The sequence below is a fragment of the Trachypithecus francoisi genome, unplaced genomic scaffold, assembly GCF_009764315.1.
Source record: "Trachypithecus francoisi isolate TF-2019V2 unplaced genomic scaffold, Tfra_2.0 Lachesis_group16, whole genome shotgun sequence".
In the NCBI taxonomy this organism is placed as follows: domain Eukaryota; kingdom Metazoa; phylum Chordata; class Mammalia; order Primates; family Cercopithecidae; genus Trachypithecus; species Trachypithecus francoisi.
The window spans coordinates 13,780,816-13,799,920 of record NW_022681461.1 but is presented as its reverse complement, the minus strand read 5'-3'; the positions used below and the strand labels follow the sequence as shown (position 1 = coordinate 13,799,920).

At 39.3% G+C, this 19,105-nt stretch overlaps 1 protein-coding gene across 6 annotated transcripts in view; it reads right to left on the bottom strand.

Annotated features, from left to right (window-relative positions):
• The window catches only part of KIF27 (kinesin family member 27), a 92,852-nt gene that overhangs the window by 26,162 nt on the left and 47,585 nt on the right, over window positions 1-19,105 (bottom strand). For all 6 annotated transcript variants that reach the window (XM_033236963.1, XM_033236958.1, XM_033236962.1 and 3 more), the window contains 3 exons: window positions 18,010-18,207; window positions 8,156-8,269; window positions 4,711-4,887 (listed from right to left, as the gene is read on the bottom strand). In XM_033236963.1, the coding sequence (XP_033092854.1) occupies window positions 4,711-4,887; window positions 8,156-8,269; window positions 18,010-18,207 (489 nt within the window). The remainder of the gene's footprint in view (window positions 1-4,710; window positions 4,888-8,155; window positions 8,270-18,009; window positions 18,208-19,105) is intronic.

Below are 19,105 nucleotides of genomic sequence, written 5' to 3'. Positions count from 1 at the left end.
GTTAATTTTTTGTATTTTTAGTAGAGACAGGGTTTTACCATGTTGGCCAGGCTGGTCTCAAACTCCTGACCTCAGGTGATCCACCTGCCTCAGCCCCCAGTTCTGAGATTACAGATGTGAGACACCGCACCCAGCCGGGGTGTTCATTTTCTAAAATCTTAAGTTGAATGCCTTTTTTAAAAAAACATTTATTTAAACTCTGAGTTTACTACCAAGAATTGCCTTGACTAGGTTTTCAGAGGCAGTATTTTTCTTTTTTCTTATTTTCTAAACTGAACTTTTCTTTCTTGGCTCACATTCTACATTGTAGAATTATGTTACAATTTACTAGGGGTTGAGATTTGGTATGTTTAAACATATGATTGGTTGGCTTAAACATATAATTTGTTTTTACTCTTAATTTATTCTGATCAGAAAATATGGCCAGATTTATGGAGATGCTCATTATGGTCAAATTTCAGGTAATTTGTAAAATATTTTTGACAGTAATTATCTGTATATACTACCATAAGGTTTATTATATAGACACATACTATCATAAAGTTTATAATTTTAAAAAGGCATTCCCCTCCCCCAAGCTTTTAATTGAATCCTACTCTCAGACAGCCACCTTCAACCTTTTCAGTTGGTTCTTCTGGTGTTTATGTCTATGTTTCTGAATGACATTATCAATTTTAGGCATTGTCTATTGACTGTGTATTATGGGAGATAAGGATTTAGCACTCTTATAGCTACTGTACGTCCCAATCTCCTCCATTCTCCCAATATAAGTTACATTACAGTTTTTAGTTAAATCAATACTCATTTTCATTATAACTTTGTTATTCATAGGTGAACTATCTAGTGTGAAATGATCATGCTTCTATTTTGATACAACTTTTTATTGCACCTTATAGCTAATTCTTCTCCAATAGAACTATAAAATTCCTCAACACTTTTTCATTTGATCAAACTTATCAGGAAATCTTTTCAATCTATTCTTTTCTGGAAACATTTTGCCTGGAGCGTCCATCCTGCTCCACACTGGACCGGTTGTCCTGGGTCTTCCCTTTGGTATTTCCTGAGAATTTCCATGTTGCAGCACATTTTCAGAATCCCGAGTCTTCTTTTTTTATAGTTTGTGCCATTATTTTTGTGGAGCACATTCTCTAGTAGTTTCCTTGGACAGGCTTAATGGGAGATTTTTGTTTTTGTTTTTTTACCTGAAAATGCTGCTTATAGCTTCACATTTGATTGAGAGTTTGGCTAAGAAGAAAATTATTTATTAGACTTAATTTTCCTCATGAGTTTAAAGATTGCTTCAGATCTTAAACTTGTCATGAAGAAAGCTGAGAAGTCCAATGCCATTCTGATTCTTGCAATTTACAAGTAGTCTTTTTTGTCTAGATGCTTTCAGGACCTTCTTTTTTCCTCAGTGTATCCAAGCCTTCACAACGCTATGTTTTGGGTACTCATTTTGCTGGGCCCTTGATGGGCTATTTCAGTCTAGAGTCTCACATTACTGGTGTTGAGAAAAAAAATTTTTTTTTTTTTTGAGACGGAGTCTCGCTCTGTCACCCAGGCTGGAGTGCAGTGGCGTGATCTCAGCTCACTGCAAGCTCTGCCTCCCGGATTCATGCCATTCTCCTGCCTCAGCCTCCTGAGTAGCTGGGACTACAGGCGCCGGCCACCACGCCTGGCTAATTTTTTTGTATTTTTAGTAGAGACAGGGTTTCACCGTGTTAGCCAGGATGGTCTCCATCTCCTGACCTCGTGATCTGCCCACCTCGGCCTCCCAAAGTGCTGGGATTACAGGTGTGAACCACCGCGCCTGGCCAAGAAAATTTTTTACATGGTGTCTTTGATCATCTCTTCTGTTTTCTCTGTTGTATCTTTCTGGAATTCCCATTACTTGGATCTTGGGCTTCCTGGATTTATCTGCCAATTAAATTTTTTTCTCTCCTACTTTCTATTATATTTTTACTTACTTTTGGGGGTATTTCCTCAACTTTATCCTCTGACCCTTTTTTTTGAGATGGAGTTTTGCTCTTGTCGCCCAGACTGGAGTGCAATGGCACGGTCTTGGCTCACTACAACCTCTGCCTCTAAGGTTCAAGCGATTCTTCTGCCTCACCTCCCAAGTACCTGGGATTACAGGTGCCCACAACCATGCCTGGCTAATGTTTGTATTTTTAGAAGATACGGGGTTTCACCATGTTGGTCAGGCTGGTGTCGAACTCCTGACCTCCAGTGATCCACCTACCTTAGCCTCCCAAAGTGCTGGGATTACAGGCATGAGTCACCATGCCCTGCCTATCCTCCAACCCTTTTAATTTCCAGGAGTTCATGTTTTTAATAACTTGTAGTTCTTTATAATCTTCTTTTACCACACTGAGAATATTAAGATTTCTGTGAAGTTTTTTTCCGCTTCTTGCTCTATCTCTAATGTCTGTGAGTTTATTTTTTCCTTTTGTTTTGTTTTCTGTCTTTAATAGTGGCATTCCTGAAATGTCCATCATATTTCAGAGTCAGGTATCAAAAAGCTGCTAAGATTTGTGGTGATAGCATACATGTGGGCCACTTAGTTGGCGGCTTCCAAATTTAAGTGTTTTTATATCTTTTTAGATGTTTCAGAAAATATGCTAATCTCCTGCTAGGAAGTATAAATCTGGGCCAGCATTCTTGGATCCAAGGAGAGATTAGGAAATAGATGTTTCACAATTCATATGCAGACTTGCATTCATTCCCTATTTGGAGTTTTTTGACTTATCACAACCTTTGCAGTGCCTGGTTCAATCTTCGGAAAATAAATCGGTCCCAGAGTAAGAAAAAATAGTTTCATGACTATGCCCTGTTTTCATCTTTATGCTACTCCTGCCTTCTGAAAATCTTGGTCCCTTCATTTCTTAATCTTTTTGATGTTCTATGTGAATTTTATCTCTCTAAAGCTGTTATTTTTTTAAAAGGAAAACATCTAAAGCATTCCTAAAATGCCCATCACATTTCAGAGTCAGATATTAAAAAGCTGATAAGATGTATGGTGGGCCGGGCGCGGTGGCTCAAGCCTGTAATCCCAGCACTTTGGGAGGCCGAGGCGGGCAGATCACAAGGTCAGGAGATCGAGACCATCCTGGTTAACACGGTGAAACCCCGTCTCTACTAAAAATACAAAAAACTAGCCGGGCGAGGTGGCGGGCGCCTGTAGTCCCAGCTACTCGGGAGGCTGAGGCAGGAGAATGGCGTGAACCCGGGAGGCGGAGCTTGCAGTGAGCTGAGATATGGCCAGTGCACTCCAGCTTGAGTGACAGAGCGAGACTCCGTCTCAAAAAAAAAAAAAAAAGATGTATGGTGGCATATATGTAGGATCTTGGCCTGGCTCTCATTTGTGTCCCTCTAGGTACTTGGACCGCAGCATCTTCTGTTCTGCTAAGTTAATAAGCTCTCATCTATTTGCTTTCCATCTTTTCTTTTTTTGGTAATCTTTTGTCCTCTGTTATCTCCTCTACTGTCTTTTCCTTTTTATGGCTTTTCAAAAAACGTAATAGCTTTAATGAGATATAATCTACATACCATACAATTCACCAATTTAAAGTATATAATTCAAATAACATAATAGCTTTAATGAGATATAATCTACATACCATACAACTCACCAATTTAAAGTATATAATTCAAATCTGGGCATGGTGGCTCACGCCTGTAATCCCAGCACTTTGGGAGGCCAAGACGGGCTGATCACAAGGTCAGGAGTTTGAGACCAACCTGACCAACATGGTGAAACCCCTCTCTACTAAAAATACAAAAATTAGCTGGGCGTGGTGGCACACACCTGTAATCCCAGCTACTTGGGAGGCTGAGGCAGAAGAATCTCTTGAACTGGGAGGCAGAGGTTGCGGTGAGCAGAGATCGCGCCACTGCAGTCTAGCCTGGGCGACAGAGCGAGACTCCATCTCAAAAAATAAAAAATAACAATAAAGTATATAATTCAATGGTTTTTCGTATATTCACAGTTATATAACCATCACCACAATCCATTTTACATTTTCATCACCCCCCCAAAAAAAAGAAACCCCACACCTATTAGTAGGCATTCTATTTCTTCCCCAATCCCCCACCAACCCTAGGTAACCACTATTCTACTTTTTTGTCTCTGGACAGAAATGGAATTGCCTATTCTAGAGACTTGATATAAATGGTATTATACAAAGGTGGTCTTTTGTGACTAGTTTCTTTCACTTAATATAGGTTTTCAAGGTTCATCCATGTTGCAGCATACATCAGTACTTCATTCCCTTCTATTGTCAAATAATATGCTATTGTATGGATAATCAGTTTATCCATTCATCACTTAATGAACATTTGTGTTGTTTTCAGTTTTTAGCTATTATGAATAATGTTACTATAAATGTTCATGTTCAAGTTTTTGTGTGGAAACATGCTTTCATTTCTCATGGAGACATACATACAGAAATAGATCTATCTATCCATCCATCCCTAGGAGTGAGATTACTGGGTCACATAGTATCTCTAAGTTTAGCCTTCTGAGGAACTACAAGATGGTTATCCAAAGCAATTGCACCATTTTCCAATTTCACAGCAGTGTATGAAGGTCCCAATTTCTCCACCTCCTTCGCCACATTTCTTATTATCTGTTTTTCTGATTATGGTCATCCTAGTGGGGAGTGTAGAGTGGTTTACAACCAGAATCAAATAGTGTATTAAACAGAATACCTGACTAGATCTCAATTTCTTATTTTCCAGGTGACTCTTCTCCTGTAACAGAGCCTCCTTCTTAGAAACTATGGCCTCCCGTTTCTTTAAGTCTTCTTCCAGCTCCTCTAATTCTTGGCGTTGGTTCAGAACTTTCTCTACTTCTTCATCTAACCATTTCTTTTGCTCATCCAATTTCTACATTAAAATTAAAAAAAAAAGTTACTTGTTTTTCCTTCTGCCATAAAAATTACATGGTAATGATATAATTTCAGATTGACTGAAATCTCTTAAATGAACATTTAAAAACTATCACTCAGAGTAACTCAGGTTCCCATCTGAAATCCTAAAGACATCAGTGATTCTAGTCAAGATGTAGCTATGTTGTTTTATAAAGAATTAAAATTTACTCCCCAGATATGTTAAACAGTTTAGGATTTTTTAGCCTGACAAATAAGGGACTGATAATTTTCTATGCCTATATTAAGAACATACTGGAGTCTTTTTTTTTTTTTTTTTTTTTGAGACGGAGTCTCGCTCTGTCGCCCAGGCTGGAGTACAGTGGCCGGATCTCAGCTCACTGCAAGCTCTGCCTCCCGGGTTCACGCCAATCTCCTGCCTCAGCCTCCCGAGTAGCTGGGACTACAGGCGCCGCCACCTCGCCCGGCTAGTTTTTTGTATTTTTTTAGTAGAGACGGGGTTTCACCATGTTAGCCAGGGTGGTCTCGGTCTCCTGACCTCGTGATCCGCCCCCCTCGGCCTCCCAAAGTGCTGGGATTACAGGCTTGAGCCACCGCGCCTGGCCTGGAGTCTTTTACTCTGTTGTAGTGGTGCATAGTTCCATCACAGCACTTACACTGGTGGTTGCTCTACTTATCTATCTCCCCACCTTGAGCTCCTTGATTGGCTGCAGGGGCTGTTGTTTTTAACTGTCTATCCACATGGCTGGTATATTGCCTGGGCCACAGTAGGCATTCAGTAAAATGTTAAATGAATGAGTGAATCAATGCCTGATTCAGTCAATCAACGAAGTGAATAAATGAATATACACAGTGGAAGATACAGATGATGGAGTTTGGAAGGAAACCCAATTTGCATTGTAGCTTGTCAACCTCAAATAATTATTTTTTTAAAAAATGAAAAAACAAAAATAAAAAATTGCTGAAAAGATCTCCAAAACAAACATCTGAGTACTCTCTTGAATTAAGGATACCCAGAAACAAATACAAACATAAATATAGATGGAATATGACTGTTTAAAAGGAACTCTACCAAGTGGACACGGTAATGAAGCACTGCCACCAAAACAACAAATAAATAGGAAAAGAAATCAATATAGTATTATTTCCTAGTCCTTCATGAACCTTCTAGAAAGCGTTTCTAGAAACCTATAATACAATGAGACAGTGAATATATATAAGAAAAAGAGAGCAAAATGGCCAAGGCAAAGAAGATGCACAGCTATTGAGTCTTCCAATAATACCAAGATATTAATAGTATGATCTTATAAGCACTATCATGTCCAGATAAATACTGGAGCCTAAAATATTATAGTAGCTCTACAATTATTAGGAACAGAAAGAGCAACTATAAAAATGTTAGTTTTGTCATATCCTTAAATACTCCAGTAGGAGATCCTAGGAAGTCTAGCAAGTAACTTAAATATATTCTACAAACATTCTTAAACTGTGAGTGGGGTTTGAAAGATGAATAAGAGATTCTTTTTAAGCTCCACTTAAAAGTAAAAAAACTAAAAAATTACAACTGGTGATGACATTTCTGGGTGGAATGGGTGTGTGTAGGAATGCACCCATGTCACTATTAAATGTCACCAATAAAATGTAATGTAAAAGTTATGAAGAGAGAATAAAGTAAGATAGAGATAATTGCATTCTGGGTATTTTAAATACAGTATTTTTTTCTTACAGAAAATTTAAAATTTCAATTTCTTTGAACTTCAAAATTAGTTTGTGGATTATGCCTTTCTTTTTAAAAGATGGCACTAAAATAATGGCTTTTTAATATATAGAGTACATATACAATTTGACTTTCTTTGAATGTAGAGTTCTGATTTTTAGAAATATACTCGTCTTTGGCTGGGTGCAGTGGCTCACACCTGTAATTCCAGTACTTTGGGAGGCCAAGGCAGGCAGATCACAAGGTCAGGAGATGAAGACCATCCTGGCTAACACGGTGAAACCCCATCTCTACTAAAAATACAAAACATTAGCCGGGCGTGGTGGTGGGTGCCTACAGTCCCCGGACTCAGGAGGCTGAGGCAGGAGAATGGCGTGAACGCAGGAGGTGAAGCTTGCAGTAAGCTGAGATCACGCCACTGCACTCTAGCCTGAGCAACAGAGCGAGACTCAGTCTCAAAAAAAAAAAAAAAGAAAGAAAGAAAGAAAAAAAAGAAATACACTCATCTTCATGAGATGGGAATAAATACAATCCAGTGAACACAGATTTCATGTTTATATTCTACAGCATTCAAATAAACTCATTTCTATTGAAATAAGAATATATTGATTCTGGCCGGGCGCGGTCGCTCAAGCCTGTAATCCCAGCACTTTGGGAGGCCGAGACGGGCGGATCACGAGGTCAGGAGATCGAGACCATCCTGGCTAACACGGTGAAACCCCGTCTCTACTAAAAAATACAAAAAACTAGCCAGGCGAGGTGGCGGGCACCTGTAGTCCCAGCTACTCGGGAGGCTGAGGCAAGAGAATGGCGTAAACCCGGGAGGCGGAGCTTGCAGTGAGCTGAGATCCGGCCACTGCACTCCAGTCCGGGCGACAGAGCGAGACTCCATCTCAAAAAAAAAAAAAAGAATATATTGATTCTGCTGAGAGCAAGATAAAACAAAAATACAGTACATTTCTGGATGAGAAAATAATTTTGTAATAATTAAAGTTTCACTACTTGGGCAACAGGATTATTAGAAACCCAAATCTTAGCATCACACAATATACCCATATAACCAACCTGAACATGTATCCTTGAATCTAAAATTTAAGAAAATAAAAATAATAAGTTTCAAAACAAATACTAGAAATTCTGCATTTGGGCGGCATCTAGTGTTTGAAGGTTTTATTCAGAGTCCACCAGTTTTTACATCTATCTATCTATTTGTTGAGAGGGAGTTTTGCTCTTGTTGCCCAGGCTGGAGTGCAGTGGCGTGGTCTCGGCTCACTGCAGCCTCCACCTCCAGGGTTCAAGCGATTCTCCTGCCTCAGCCTCCCAAGTAGCTGGGATTACAGGCACCCGCCACCAAGCCCAGCTAATTTTTGTATTTTTAGTAGAGACGGGGTTTTACCATGTTGAGTAGGCTGGTCTCGAACTCCTGACCTCAGGTGATCCACCCACCTTGGCGTCCCAAAGTGCTAGGATTACAGGCATGAGTTTACCTCTATTTAGACAACCATCAGATTGAAGAGAAACCAGGAAACACTAAATAGAATTGACAAACCTGGAGTTGGTCTATACTTCCAAACAAACCTTTTCTCCTTTTCAAGTTACATGCATCGAGATCCTCAGCTTTTGGTTTTAGACCTTCTTCCTGTCCTGTTTTTAACTGTAGTTCCTGTAGAAAAAGAAATTGAAAACACCTTATTGCATTTACACCTGACCATTAAGTATGCTGATGATAATTATTTTCTTTTTTTGGAAACAAGGTCTTGCTCTGTCACCCAGGCTGAAGTGCAGTGGCACAATCACAGCCTCAAACTTCTGGGCTCAAGCCGTCCAGCGACATTTTCTTAACATTTACTTCCTTAGTCACAGAAAGAGAAAATGAGTAGATGACAGTTCGGGCTCTATTTCAGGAGAAAATAATGTGGGGATTTTTTGTTTAAAAAATTTTTTTAGAGATAGGGTCTCACTCTGTAACCTAGAGTACAATGGCGTGATCATAGCTCACTGTAAGCTCAAGCTCCTGGGCTCCAGTAATCCTCTCACCTACCTCAGCCTCCCAAGTAGCTAGGACTATAGGTGTGCACCACCACATCCAGCTAATTTTTTTTTTTTTTTTTAGAGATGGGGTCTGCTATGTTGCCCAGGCTGGTCTCCAGTGATCTTCCTGGCCTCCAGTGATTCTCCAGCCCCAACTTCCTGAAGTTCTGGGATTAAAGGCATGAGTCACCATGCTCAGCCTTAATTTTTAATTGACAAATAATAATTGTACATATTTGTGAGGTACATAGTGATTATTTCAATACATATAATGTATAGTGATCAGACCAGGGTAATTAGCATATCTAAGAAGAAAGGAATGTTAGCTCTTACTGAGGCAATAAAATATAAGTGCAAAAATTAAGATTTACTAACAAAACAGTGTTTTTTTCATTCTTCATGAGTGTTACACATTAGCATAACAAGGATAAGACTGAAATTTGTAAGTGGGTTTTTCTCTTCTGCCTTTCTGAGCTCATTACCTTCATAGTTACTCCACCCAAGACATCCATCTGCTGTGAGTATATTAAAATTTATTATAGTAAAAATGCAAAAAGAAAAATAATGTTCAATTTCTGGTGTTCAAAAATGGGAGTTTGCAATATAAGAATAGACTTGGAAGACAGATCATGGTCTTCTGAAGCATATTTTCCAAATTTCTTTAGTTTCCATCCACATCTTTTTTTTTTTTTTAGACGAAGTCTCACTCTGTCACCCAGGCTGGATGCAATGGCACACTCTCGGCTCACTGCAACCTCCGCCTCCTGGGTTTCAAGCAATTCTCATGCCTCAGTCTCCTGAGTAGCTGGTATTATAGGCGTGTACCCCCACACCTGGCTAATTTTTGTATTTTCTTTTTTTTTTAGGAGAGATAGGGTTTTACCATGTTGGCCAAGCTGGTCTCAAACTCCTGACCTCAGGTGATCCGCCTGCCTCGGCCTCTCAATGTGCTGGGATTACAGGCATGAGCCACCACACCCAGCCTCCATCCACGTCTTAAGGGTCAAGTCAAGAGGTGCGATGTTGGCCAGGCGTGGTGGCTCATGCCTGTAATCCAGCAGTTTGGGAGGCCGAGGCAGGCTGATCACCTGAGGTCAGAAGTTCAAGACCGGCCTGGCCAACATGGTGAAACCCCGTCTCTACTAAAAATATAAAAATTAGCTGGACATGTGCCTGTATTCCCAGCTACTCAGGAGGCTGAGGTACGAGAATCGCTTCAACTTGAGAGGTGGAGATTACAGTGAGCTGAGATCGCATCACTGCACTCCAGCCTAGGTGACAGAGTGAGACTCCGTCTTAAAACAAAACAAAACAAAGCAAAAAACAAAAGGCGCAATGTTCATGGTGCCCTCCAGGGGTTTAGAAATGACGTTGTTCATCACTAAAGCTTAGCAGGACAGGAAGGAGGACATGAGTCAAAGTGGGCCAGTCCACATACTCTCTATTACTGGTCTATGATGGATAAGCACATAACTGAAAGTGCTGAGATACGTTTATAGCAATTTGACAGAATAATTTTATGTTTGATGACTCTTAACAATTTTTAAAATGGACTTTTATTTGTATATTTTAAATTTCACTTTTCTACTAATTCATGTTTTATAAAAGTGTTAGGCTGTGACAAATTTATAACAAAATAAAAACTATACCTTCTCCACAAGTAATTTCAGAAGCACTGAGAGAAAGGAAGTAAAAGAAAAGCCTAGGCCGGGCGTGGTGGCTCACACCTGTAAGCCCAGCACTTTGGGAGGCCGAGGCGGGCAGATCACGAGGTCAGAAGATCAAGACCATCCTGGCTAACATGGTGATACCCTGTCTCTACTAAAAAATAAAAAAAATTAGCCGGGTGTGGTGGCGGGTGCCTGTAGTCCCAGCTACTCGGAGGGCTGAGGCAGAAGAATGGCGTGAACCCAGGAAATGGAGCTTGCAGTGAGCCGAGATCACGCCACTGCACTACAGCCTGGGCGAGAGAGCAAGACTCTGTCTCAAAAAAAGAAAAAGAAAAAAAAAAAAAAGAAAAGCCTAGTGCTCTCCAGCCCTGGGAATAGCAGAAAGGAGAAAACAGGCAGTAAGAAAGACTTGTTTCCCAATTGTGCTCTGAGTTTTGGTCCAGAAACGGGGATGATAAGTAAAGGTATCAGTGGGGACAGAGGGGCAACCTATTCAGGAGAGAAAATGCAGACTGCAGTGCAGAAGCCCCACACCCATATACAATTGCCCAGCCTTGCTGAAAGAGCAGAGAGGTACAATTAGGAAAGAGACCCTCATTGGACTCCTTGGTCTCATGTGGCATGGATCCTGAGTTGAGAGCTAATGTAGGTACTCATTATGGGGAACTGGCTCCCAAACTAGGTATAAGGACAGGCCACTGGGCTAGCAAACTAGACAGAATGCCTAGCAGCCTCAGTAGGGGCTTATAATGCTAGTGGGAGATGAGATGAAGGGAAAGCACCCCCATGCTCTAAACCAGAAGCAAGACCAAACTGTGAGTTATACCAGCCAGGGGTTTCATCATCAGGGGCCAGCAGATTAGACAGGGTAAGGTAGACAAGGGAGAACAATTTCCAGCTGCTCACAATCCTCAACTCCAAGGCATAGGATAAAAGAAAGCTATACACCCAACCACATACACTGGATGCCATCTTAGGGAGACAAGCCTAGGGAACAGGAGGCTAAGAGACTGAGCATTCTTATTCAAGAGACCTGAGAAGTATTTAAAGGAAGTGTTTACATTTTTAGAACAAGGTTTGAACAGAGAGAACATCTGATTAGTTTCCACCATATTTCCAGCAATAATCATGACATGGATAGAAGAAGAGAGGGGCACTCACAAAGAAGACAGGTGCTATAGACTAAATAAAGAAAAATGTTACACCCATCTGGGTTATGAGTGAATTTGGACCCTATTTTTTTTTTTACCACTGATAGTTCTTGATACTTCCCTAGCTCTAGTTCATAGCTATTAATTTAGCCCCTGTCATAGTCCTAGAAATTTCAGGATGATGAAATAAAGCTACCATAAATAAAGAGACCTTATACTTGGAGTTGACTCTCTACTATTTCTGTTTGTCCACATACACTTTAAAAGTATACTGAACCTGTAATCCCAGCACTTTGGGAGGCCGAGGTGGGTGGATCACGAGGTCAGGAGATTGAGACCATCCTGGCTAACACAGTGAAACACCGTGTCTACTAAAAAGACAAAAATATTAGCCGGGCGTGGTAGCAGGCACCTGTAGTCCCAGCTACTCAGGAGGCTGAGGCAGAAGAATGGCGTGAACCTGGGAGGTGGAGCTTGCAGTGAAACGAGACCGCACCACTGCACTCCAACCTGGGTGACAGAGAGAGCCTCCATCTCAAAAAAAAAAAAAAAAAAGTATACTGCAGTAGTTCTAATTCCCTCTTCCACATGTTGCTCCAGACAATGCCTTTTTTCTTACATTGTAATCTTTGTTATACATATTAAAATAACTGTGTGCCAGGCACTGTGCTAGGCTTTTTATATCTATTTAATTATCCCATTTAGCCCTCACAACAATGCTATGATATAGGGGCTATTAGAAAATCCATTTTATAGATGAGGAAATGGGTGGTTAAAAAGCTTAAAATCACACCACCACCCACAATTTCAGGAGTTCTCATATCTTTTCTTCAAAGCCTATCCATGGACCTCAGTTAAGAACTGCTACTCTGAAGAGAACCTACGCAAAAGTTGTACTATTCTTTAGAGATGGTTTAGTCACGTAGAAAAGAGACAGACAGGAGTGTCAGAAAGTTAGCTCCAAGCAGACGACAAATATTCTTTAGGACTGTAAGCAGGTTTTCTGTTTTTGCATTAAGTAGAGGATACATCAACAACATATCTTTGGGAAAGTCTGTTCCTTTTTCTGGAATACCTGCTATCCCCCATAAATGGGTCATTTCACTAGAATTAGAGATCTGGCAAGATGGAATAAAAGTGCCCTAGGTGGCAAGGTGTGGTGGCTTATGCCTGTAATCCTAGCATTTTGGGAGGCTGAGGCAGAAGGACCTCTTGAGCCTAGGAGTTTGAGATCAGCCTGGGCAACATAGTAAGACCTCATCTCTACAAAAAGTTAAAAAATTTGTGAGGTACGCTGGCATGTGCCTGCAGTCCTAGCTACTTGGGAGGCTGAGGGGAGAATTGCTTGAGGCCAGGAGGCCAAGGCTGCAGTGAGCTGTGATCACATCACTGCACTCAAGCCCGGATGACAGAGCAAGACCTTGTCTCAAAAAAAAAAAAAAGTGCCCTAGATAAGAAGGTAAACAGTTTGAGTTACAAGCAGAGTTGCACTTCAGCAGACTTCTACTCTTTGAAGAAGAGAGTGTCTTCTTTTCCCTAAGCATAGATTTACAGAGTGCTATGTCTTGCTGGTTTAAGCCATGGCCTATGAGAGATGAGGAGTTAAAACTCAAAGACCACAACACCGAACAGGTATGCCTGATCTTCACATTGGAAGAAGTGCTAAAACAAAATAGACTAAGTTGTTGGCAGCAGAAATGAAAATTGGACAGATTGGTGTTTTAAAGATATACTCTGAAGGGCTTTAGTGGTTCATTGGATATGCATAAGAAAGAGGCAAGAGCCAATGATGATGCCTCAATTTCTAGCTCACCCAACTGATATATCATGTAAGACACATTGGAGAACTACATTTTTTCACCCATGAAGGGAGCAGGGAGTGGGGAATCATGGAAAGGTAAGTAAGGAAGATCATGAATTCATCTATAAGACAACCTAGGGAAGAGACTGGAGCTCAAATAACAAGACTTGGGATTAAGCATTAAAGTTGGAAATTTTCAGTTTAATTGCAGCTATGGAAAAGTTTCCTATACTCACCTAGGATAGAGTATAGAAGAGGGCAGAGACCAGAGCCATGAGGAACTCCCATATTTAAAAGGACTGGTAGAGTGGGATGAGCTAGCCAAGACGGAGAACAAGCAATCAGAAAGAGAGGAAAAAACAAGGAAAGTATAATGTCACAAAGGCAAGGGGAAAATACTTCAAGATGGAGGGAGTGCTGAACTGTGCTGGATGCACAGTATTAAGATAAGGACTTTAGCGACAGCGACAGCACTAGTTAACTTCTTAAGAGCTGTGAAGTGGGTGACAGAGCCAGAAGCCAGCTGGAGAGGATAAGAGAATGAATGAAAGCAGAAGTAACAGAAAGAAATGCAGTCAACTTTTCCAAGAAGTTTGGTTACAAAGGGGAGGTAAGAAAGGGAAGGGAAAAAGGTTGAAGGAGGATAATTTTAGGATGAAAAAAACTAAGATATTTAAAGACCAATCCAGAAGAAAAAAAAGTTGAAAATAAGAAAAAAGGATAAAAGATGACACATACATGCTTAGCACAGTATTGCTTGAATATAAATCTCACTAAATGTTAACTACTGCTATAATTATTGTTATTACTATTATTATGAACATCATTATTACCAGTTCTTTTAAATATGGGAGTTCCTCATGGCTCTGATTTTTGCCCTCTTAACTTCTGTACTCCATCCTAGGTGAGTATAGAATACTTGTCCATGGCTGCAATTAAACTCATACTCTTCACTGGGTTGTCTTACAGTGTCAAGGAAATTTAAAAAGCAATTCCATTTATAATAGCATCGAAAAGAATAGGAACAAGTTTAAGTAAAGAGGTAAAATACAACTAGTACACTAAAAATTAGAAGACATTGCTGAAAGAAATTAATGAAGACCTAAACAAATGGAAAGACTTCCCATGCTTGTGGATAAGAAAATTTAATATTGTCAAGATGTCAGTACTACTCAGTGCAATCTAGAGATTCAACAATCTCTATCAAAATTCCAATGGCCTTTTTTGCAGAAATGGAAAAGCCCATCCTCAAATTCACATGGAAAAGTGTAGGGTCCCTAAATAGCCAAAATAATCTTGAAAAAGAAGAGCAAGGTGGAAGGACTTACTTCCCGATTTCAAGGCTTAATACAAAGCTACAGTAATCAAAATAGTGTGATACTAGCATGAGGATAGACATACAGACCTATGGAATAGAACTGAGAGTCTAGTAACCATACATCTATGGCCAGTTGATTTTTTTTTTAATAAAAATTGGGGCCAAGCATGGTGGCTCAGGCCTGTAATCCCAACACTTTGGGAGGCCAAGACCGGAGGATCACTTGAAGCCAGGAGTTCAAGACCAGCCTGGGAAATACAGCAAGACACTGTCTACAAAAAGTAGAGAAAAAAAAATTAGCCAGGTGTGGTGGTGCACGTCTGTAGTCCCAACTGCTTAGGAGGCTAAGGCAGGGGGATCACTTGAGCCCAGAATTGGAGGCTGCAGTGGGCTATGATCATGCCATTGCACTTCAGCCTGGGTGACAGAGACCCTGTCTCAAAAAAACAAAACTGCACATATGTAAGGTATACAACATGATATTTTGATATACATAGTGAAATGATTAGTCAAGCTAACATATTTATCTCTTCACATAATTAGCATTTGTGTGTGTGTGTGTGTGTGTGTGGTAAGAGTACCTGAAATCCACTCTCTTAGCAAATTTCCAGTATACAATAGTCATCATGCTGTACATTAGGTCTCTAGACTTATTTATTCTATACAACTGCAACTTTGCACCACTTGACCAACATCTCCCCATTTCCCCTATCAGCATTTCTCTATTTCCCCCTCCAACTGATTTTTGATAAGGGTGCCAAGTCCATTCAGTGGAGGAAAGAACAGTCTCTTCAACAGATGGTACTGGTACAACTGGAGTTCCACATGCAAAAGAATAAATCTGGACCACTACTTCATACCATATATAAAAACTGACCCTAAATGGACCAATGACCTAAATATAAAAGCAAAAACCATAAAACTCTTAGCAGAAAACATAGGGGTAAACCTTCTTGACCTTGGATTTAGGCAATGGACTTTTAGACATGACACCAAAAAGCACAGGCAACGAAAGAAAAAAAATAGATAAATCGGACTTCAATGAAACTAAAAATTTTTGCATATCAAAGGATATTATCAAAGTATAAAGAAAACCTACAGAATAGGAAAAAATATTTGGAAATCATGTATCTGATAGGATTTAATGTCAAGAATATATAAAGAACTCATACAACTCAACAACAAAGACAAAGAACCAAATTAAAATGTGGACAAAGAACTTGAATAGACATTTCTCCAAAGAAGATATATGAACAGCCAATAAGCACATGAAAAGATGCTCAACGTCATTAGTCATTAGGGAAATGCAAACCAAAACCACAATGAGATACAACTTCATACCTACTTGGATGACTATAATAAAGAGAAAGAAAGAAAACAGGTGTTGACAAAAGTGTAGAGAAATTAGAACATTCACACATTGCTGGTGGAAATGTAAAATGGTGCTGCTGCTTTGGAGAACAGTGGTTTCTCAAAAAGCTAAGCACAGATTTACCATATAACCCAGAAATTCTACTCCTAGGTACATACTCCTAGGTACATACCCAAAGGAATTGAAAACAGAGACTTACTTGTATGCCAGTGTTCATTGCAGCATTATTCACAATAACCAAACGGTAGAAACAACTCAAGTGTCCACTGATGGAAGAACTGATAAAGAAACTGTGGCATATCCATACAATGGAATATTATTTGGCAACAAAAGGGAATGAAGTTCTTGTACATGCTGCAATGTAGACAAACCTTGAAAATATTATGCTAAGTGAAATGAGCCTGACACAGAAGGTAAAATATTATATAATTCTACTTATATGAAGTATCTAGAATAAGCAAATTCATAGAGAAAGTAGATTAGAGATTACCAGGGGCTGGGGGAAGGGGAAAATGAGGAGCTGCTATTCCATAATAGTTACAGAGTATCTGTCTAGGGTGAAGAAAATGTTTTGGAAATAAATAGTGGTGATGATTGCACAAGATTGTGAATGTAATTAATGCCACTGAATTATACACTTAAAAATAGTTAAAATGGGCCTGGCATGGTGGCTCACGCCTATAATCGCAGCACTTTGGGAGGCTGAGGCGGGCGAATCACCTGAGTTCAGGAGTTCAAGACCAGCCTGACCAACACGGAGAAACCCCTTCCTACTAAAAATACAAAATTAGCCGGGCATGGTGGCGCACGCCTGTAATCCCAACTACTCAGGAGACTGAGGCAGGAGAATCACTTGAACCCGGGAGGCGGAGGTTGTGTTGAGCCAAGATCACACAATTGCACTTCAGCCTGGGCAACAAGAGTGAAACTCCATCTCAAAAAAAAGGAAAAAAAAAGTTAAAATGATAAAATGTATGTTATATATATTTTACCACAACTTAAAAATTAATAATAAACAATGAGTAACTTGGTTTAAATGTTCTTTAAGTTCCCTTCCATTGCTGAATTCTATGATTTTTTTTTAAGGTCGGAAAATAGGTTATATCCATTGTTGAAAATCTAGGAAATCTGGGGCATACTGATAATGGGAGAGGCAAAACATGTGCAGGGACAGGGAGTATATGGCGTATCTCTGTACCATCCTTTCAATTTTGCTGTGAACCTAAAACTGCTCTAAAAAAAATAAAACCTTAATTTTTAAAATATCTAGGAAATCTCCAATTACGTCCCACGCCTTGGGTTCAGCTTAACATTTCAACGGAACAGAGCCTGGCACATAGTACTAGATAAGTGTCTGTTACTATGATCATCATCATCTTTTTCAAAAAAGCCCTGTGGGACAAGTAGGATTAAGGCCATTTTAGATAAGAATAAACAGAGAGGGTAAAATTTTTGAGAAATTTGAGAAAATTTACTTTCTCAATAAATCTCTCAGCCAGCAACTGAGTGAGCTACTGAGCGAGCTAGGATTTGAACCCATGATAGCCTGGTCCAAGAGCCTAGGCTGACACCACTAAGTTCCTCCCCAGCCCAATCTATTCTAGAACTGCTGTGCATACAGATCTGATCATTTTTCTGCTCACTGTGAATGAAATGGTACCATTTTACCTGGTACTTTTTCTATGTAGCCACATAGACAATGCATGTCAAAGCACTTTGAAAACAGAAAATCCTATTCAAATGGTAGGTATTATTTAGAAAGTTGGCTTTATAAATGTATGTTTTTGACAGCTTCAATTAAAGTTAAGATCCTACTAAGAGAAATTACCATTGTACCTTCTTTTGTGAAGTCAAAGCCTTCAAGACAGTACTCAGAATTCAATAAATAGGTTTTACTATGTAGATAGATGAACAAAGCTTTAAAGTGAATAAGGACAGCAGTAAAGGAAAGGTCAAGGGTAGATACTTCACAAGCCAACTGAATGAAGACCACGGCTTCGTTAGCTCTGAGTCGTTTAACATTTCATATTATACTTAGCAGGAATGTATGACAATATTACTTTGACTTTTTGCTGGTCCCGCTTAACTACTGCATCCAGTTGCTTCCTTTTTTCATTTTCTTCTCGAAGTTTTCTTTGTAGCTGTATCTTTTGATACTTCATGTGATCTACACTCTGCTCTAGTTCATTAGCACGTTTCTCATTTTGGATTGACAGTGATGCCAGTTTCTTACTATCTTGTTGCTTCTTCTGTAAGACCTGAGATCATATGGAATATTTCAAAATGAAAAACTGAATCTCTCACATTCCTCAACTAAATTTAATCTTTTCATTTGATGGTAAAGGAAGAAATTTTCCCTAGATTTTCATTTATTTTTGACAGGTTCACAATCGCTTACTCTCATACATTTCCATTTTTGCAATTAGGGAAACCATCATAATTTTCATCACATATGTAAAAGTATAAAGAATGATGAGACTTCCTGATGTGGACAACAAACAAAATGAAACAGATGATTTGCTTTTTATTAATAAGCATTTTAATTTAAAAAATAGTTAAAACATTATAAAACTGAATTTATATTTTAAAAGAGTCACTCTTATACACCCCAATCTACCTGTCCTGCTTCCCAATGCAAAATTACCAATTTCTTAAATATTCTTCCAGAAAAAAAAGTATGCATATGCATGCAAATAGCTTCATATATATTCTATATAGACTACTGTCTCCCTTTTTTCCTACTTATCTCAGGGGTCTTTTCATATAGATTTGTTCTGGGTGGCTGCATAGTATTCCACTGTGCTGTTGTTTTTATAGCTACAGCTATATAGCCTAAATCGTTAATCCCTGAGTTAGGATGATCAGAGCTGATAACATCTTCCCTGAGAGTGACCAACCATTATAATTACTATTTTAACATTTAACTTAAATTCCTTCTCATCTAACTAAAATTACATATAGATAGATTAGACTTTCAAAGTATTCACACCACTAATATAAACTACTTGTGTTACAATTTAGTCCTGACCAAATATATATTAGACTTGAATTATGTGATTAGCATTGCACTAAGTACCAATTAGGTGGTATAAAAAAGGTAAAGGGATGTCATTCATAAATTATGCAAACCACAATTAATTATTTCCTTTATCTTGG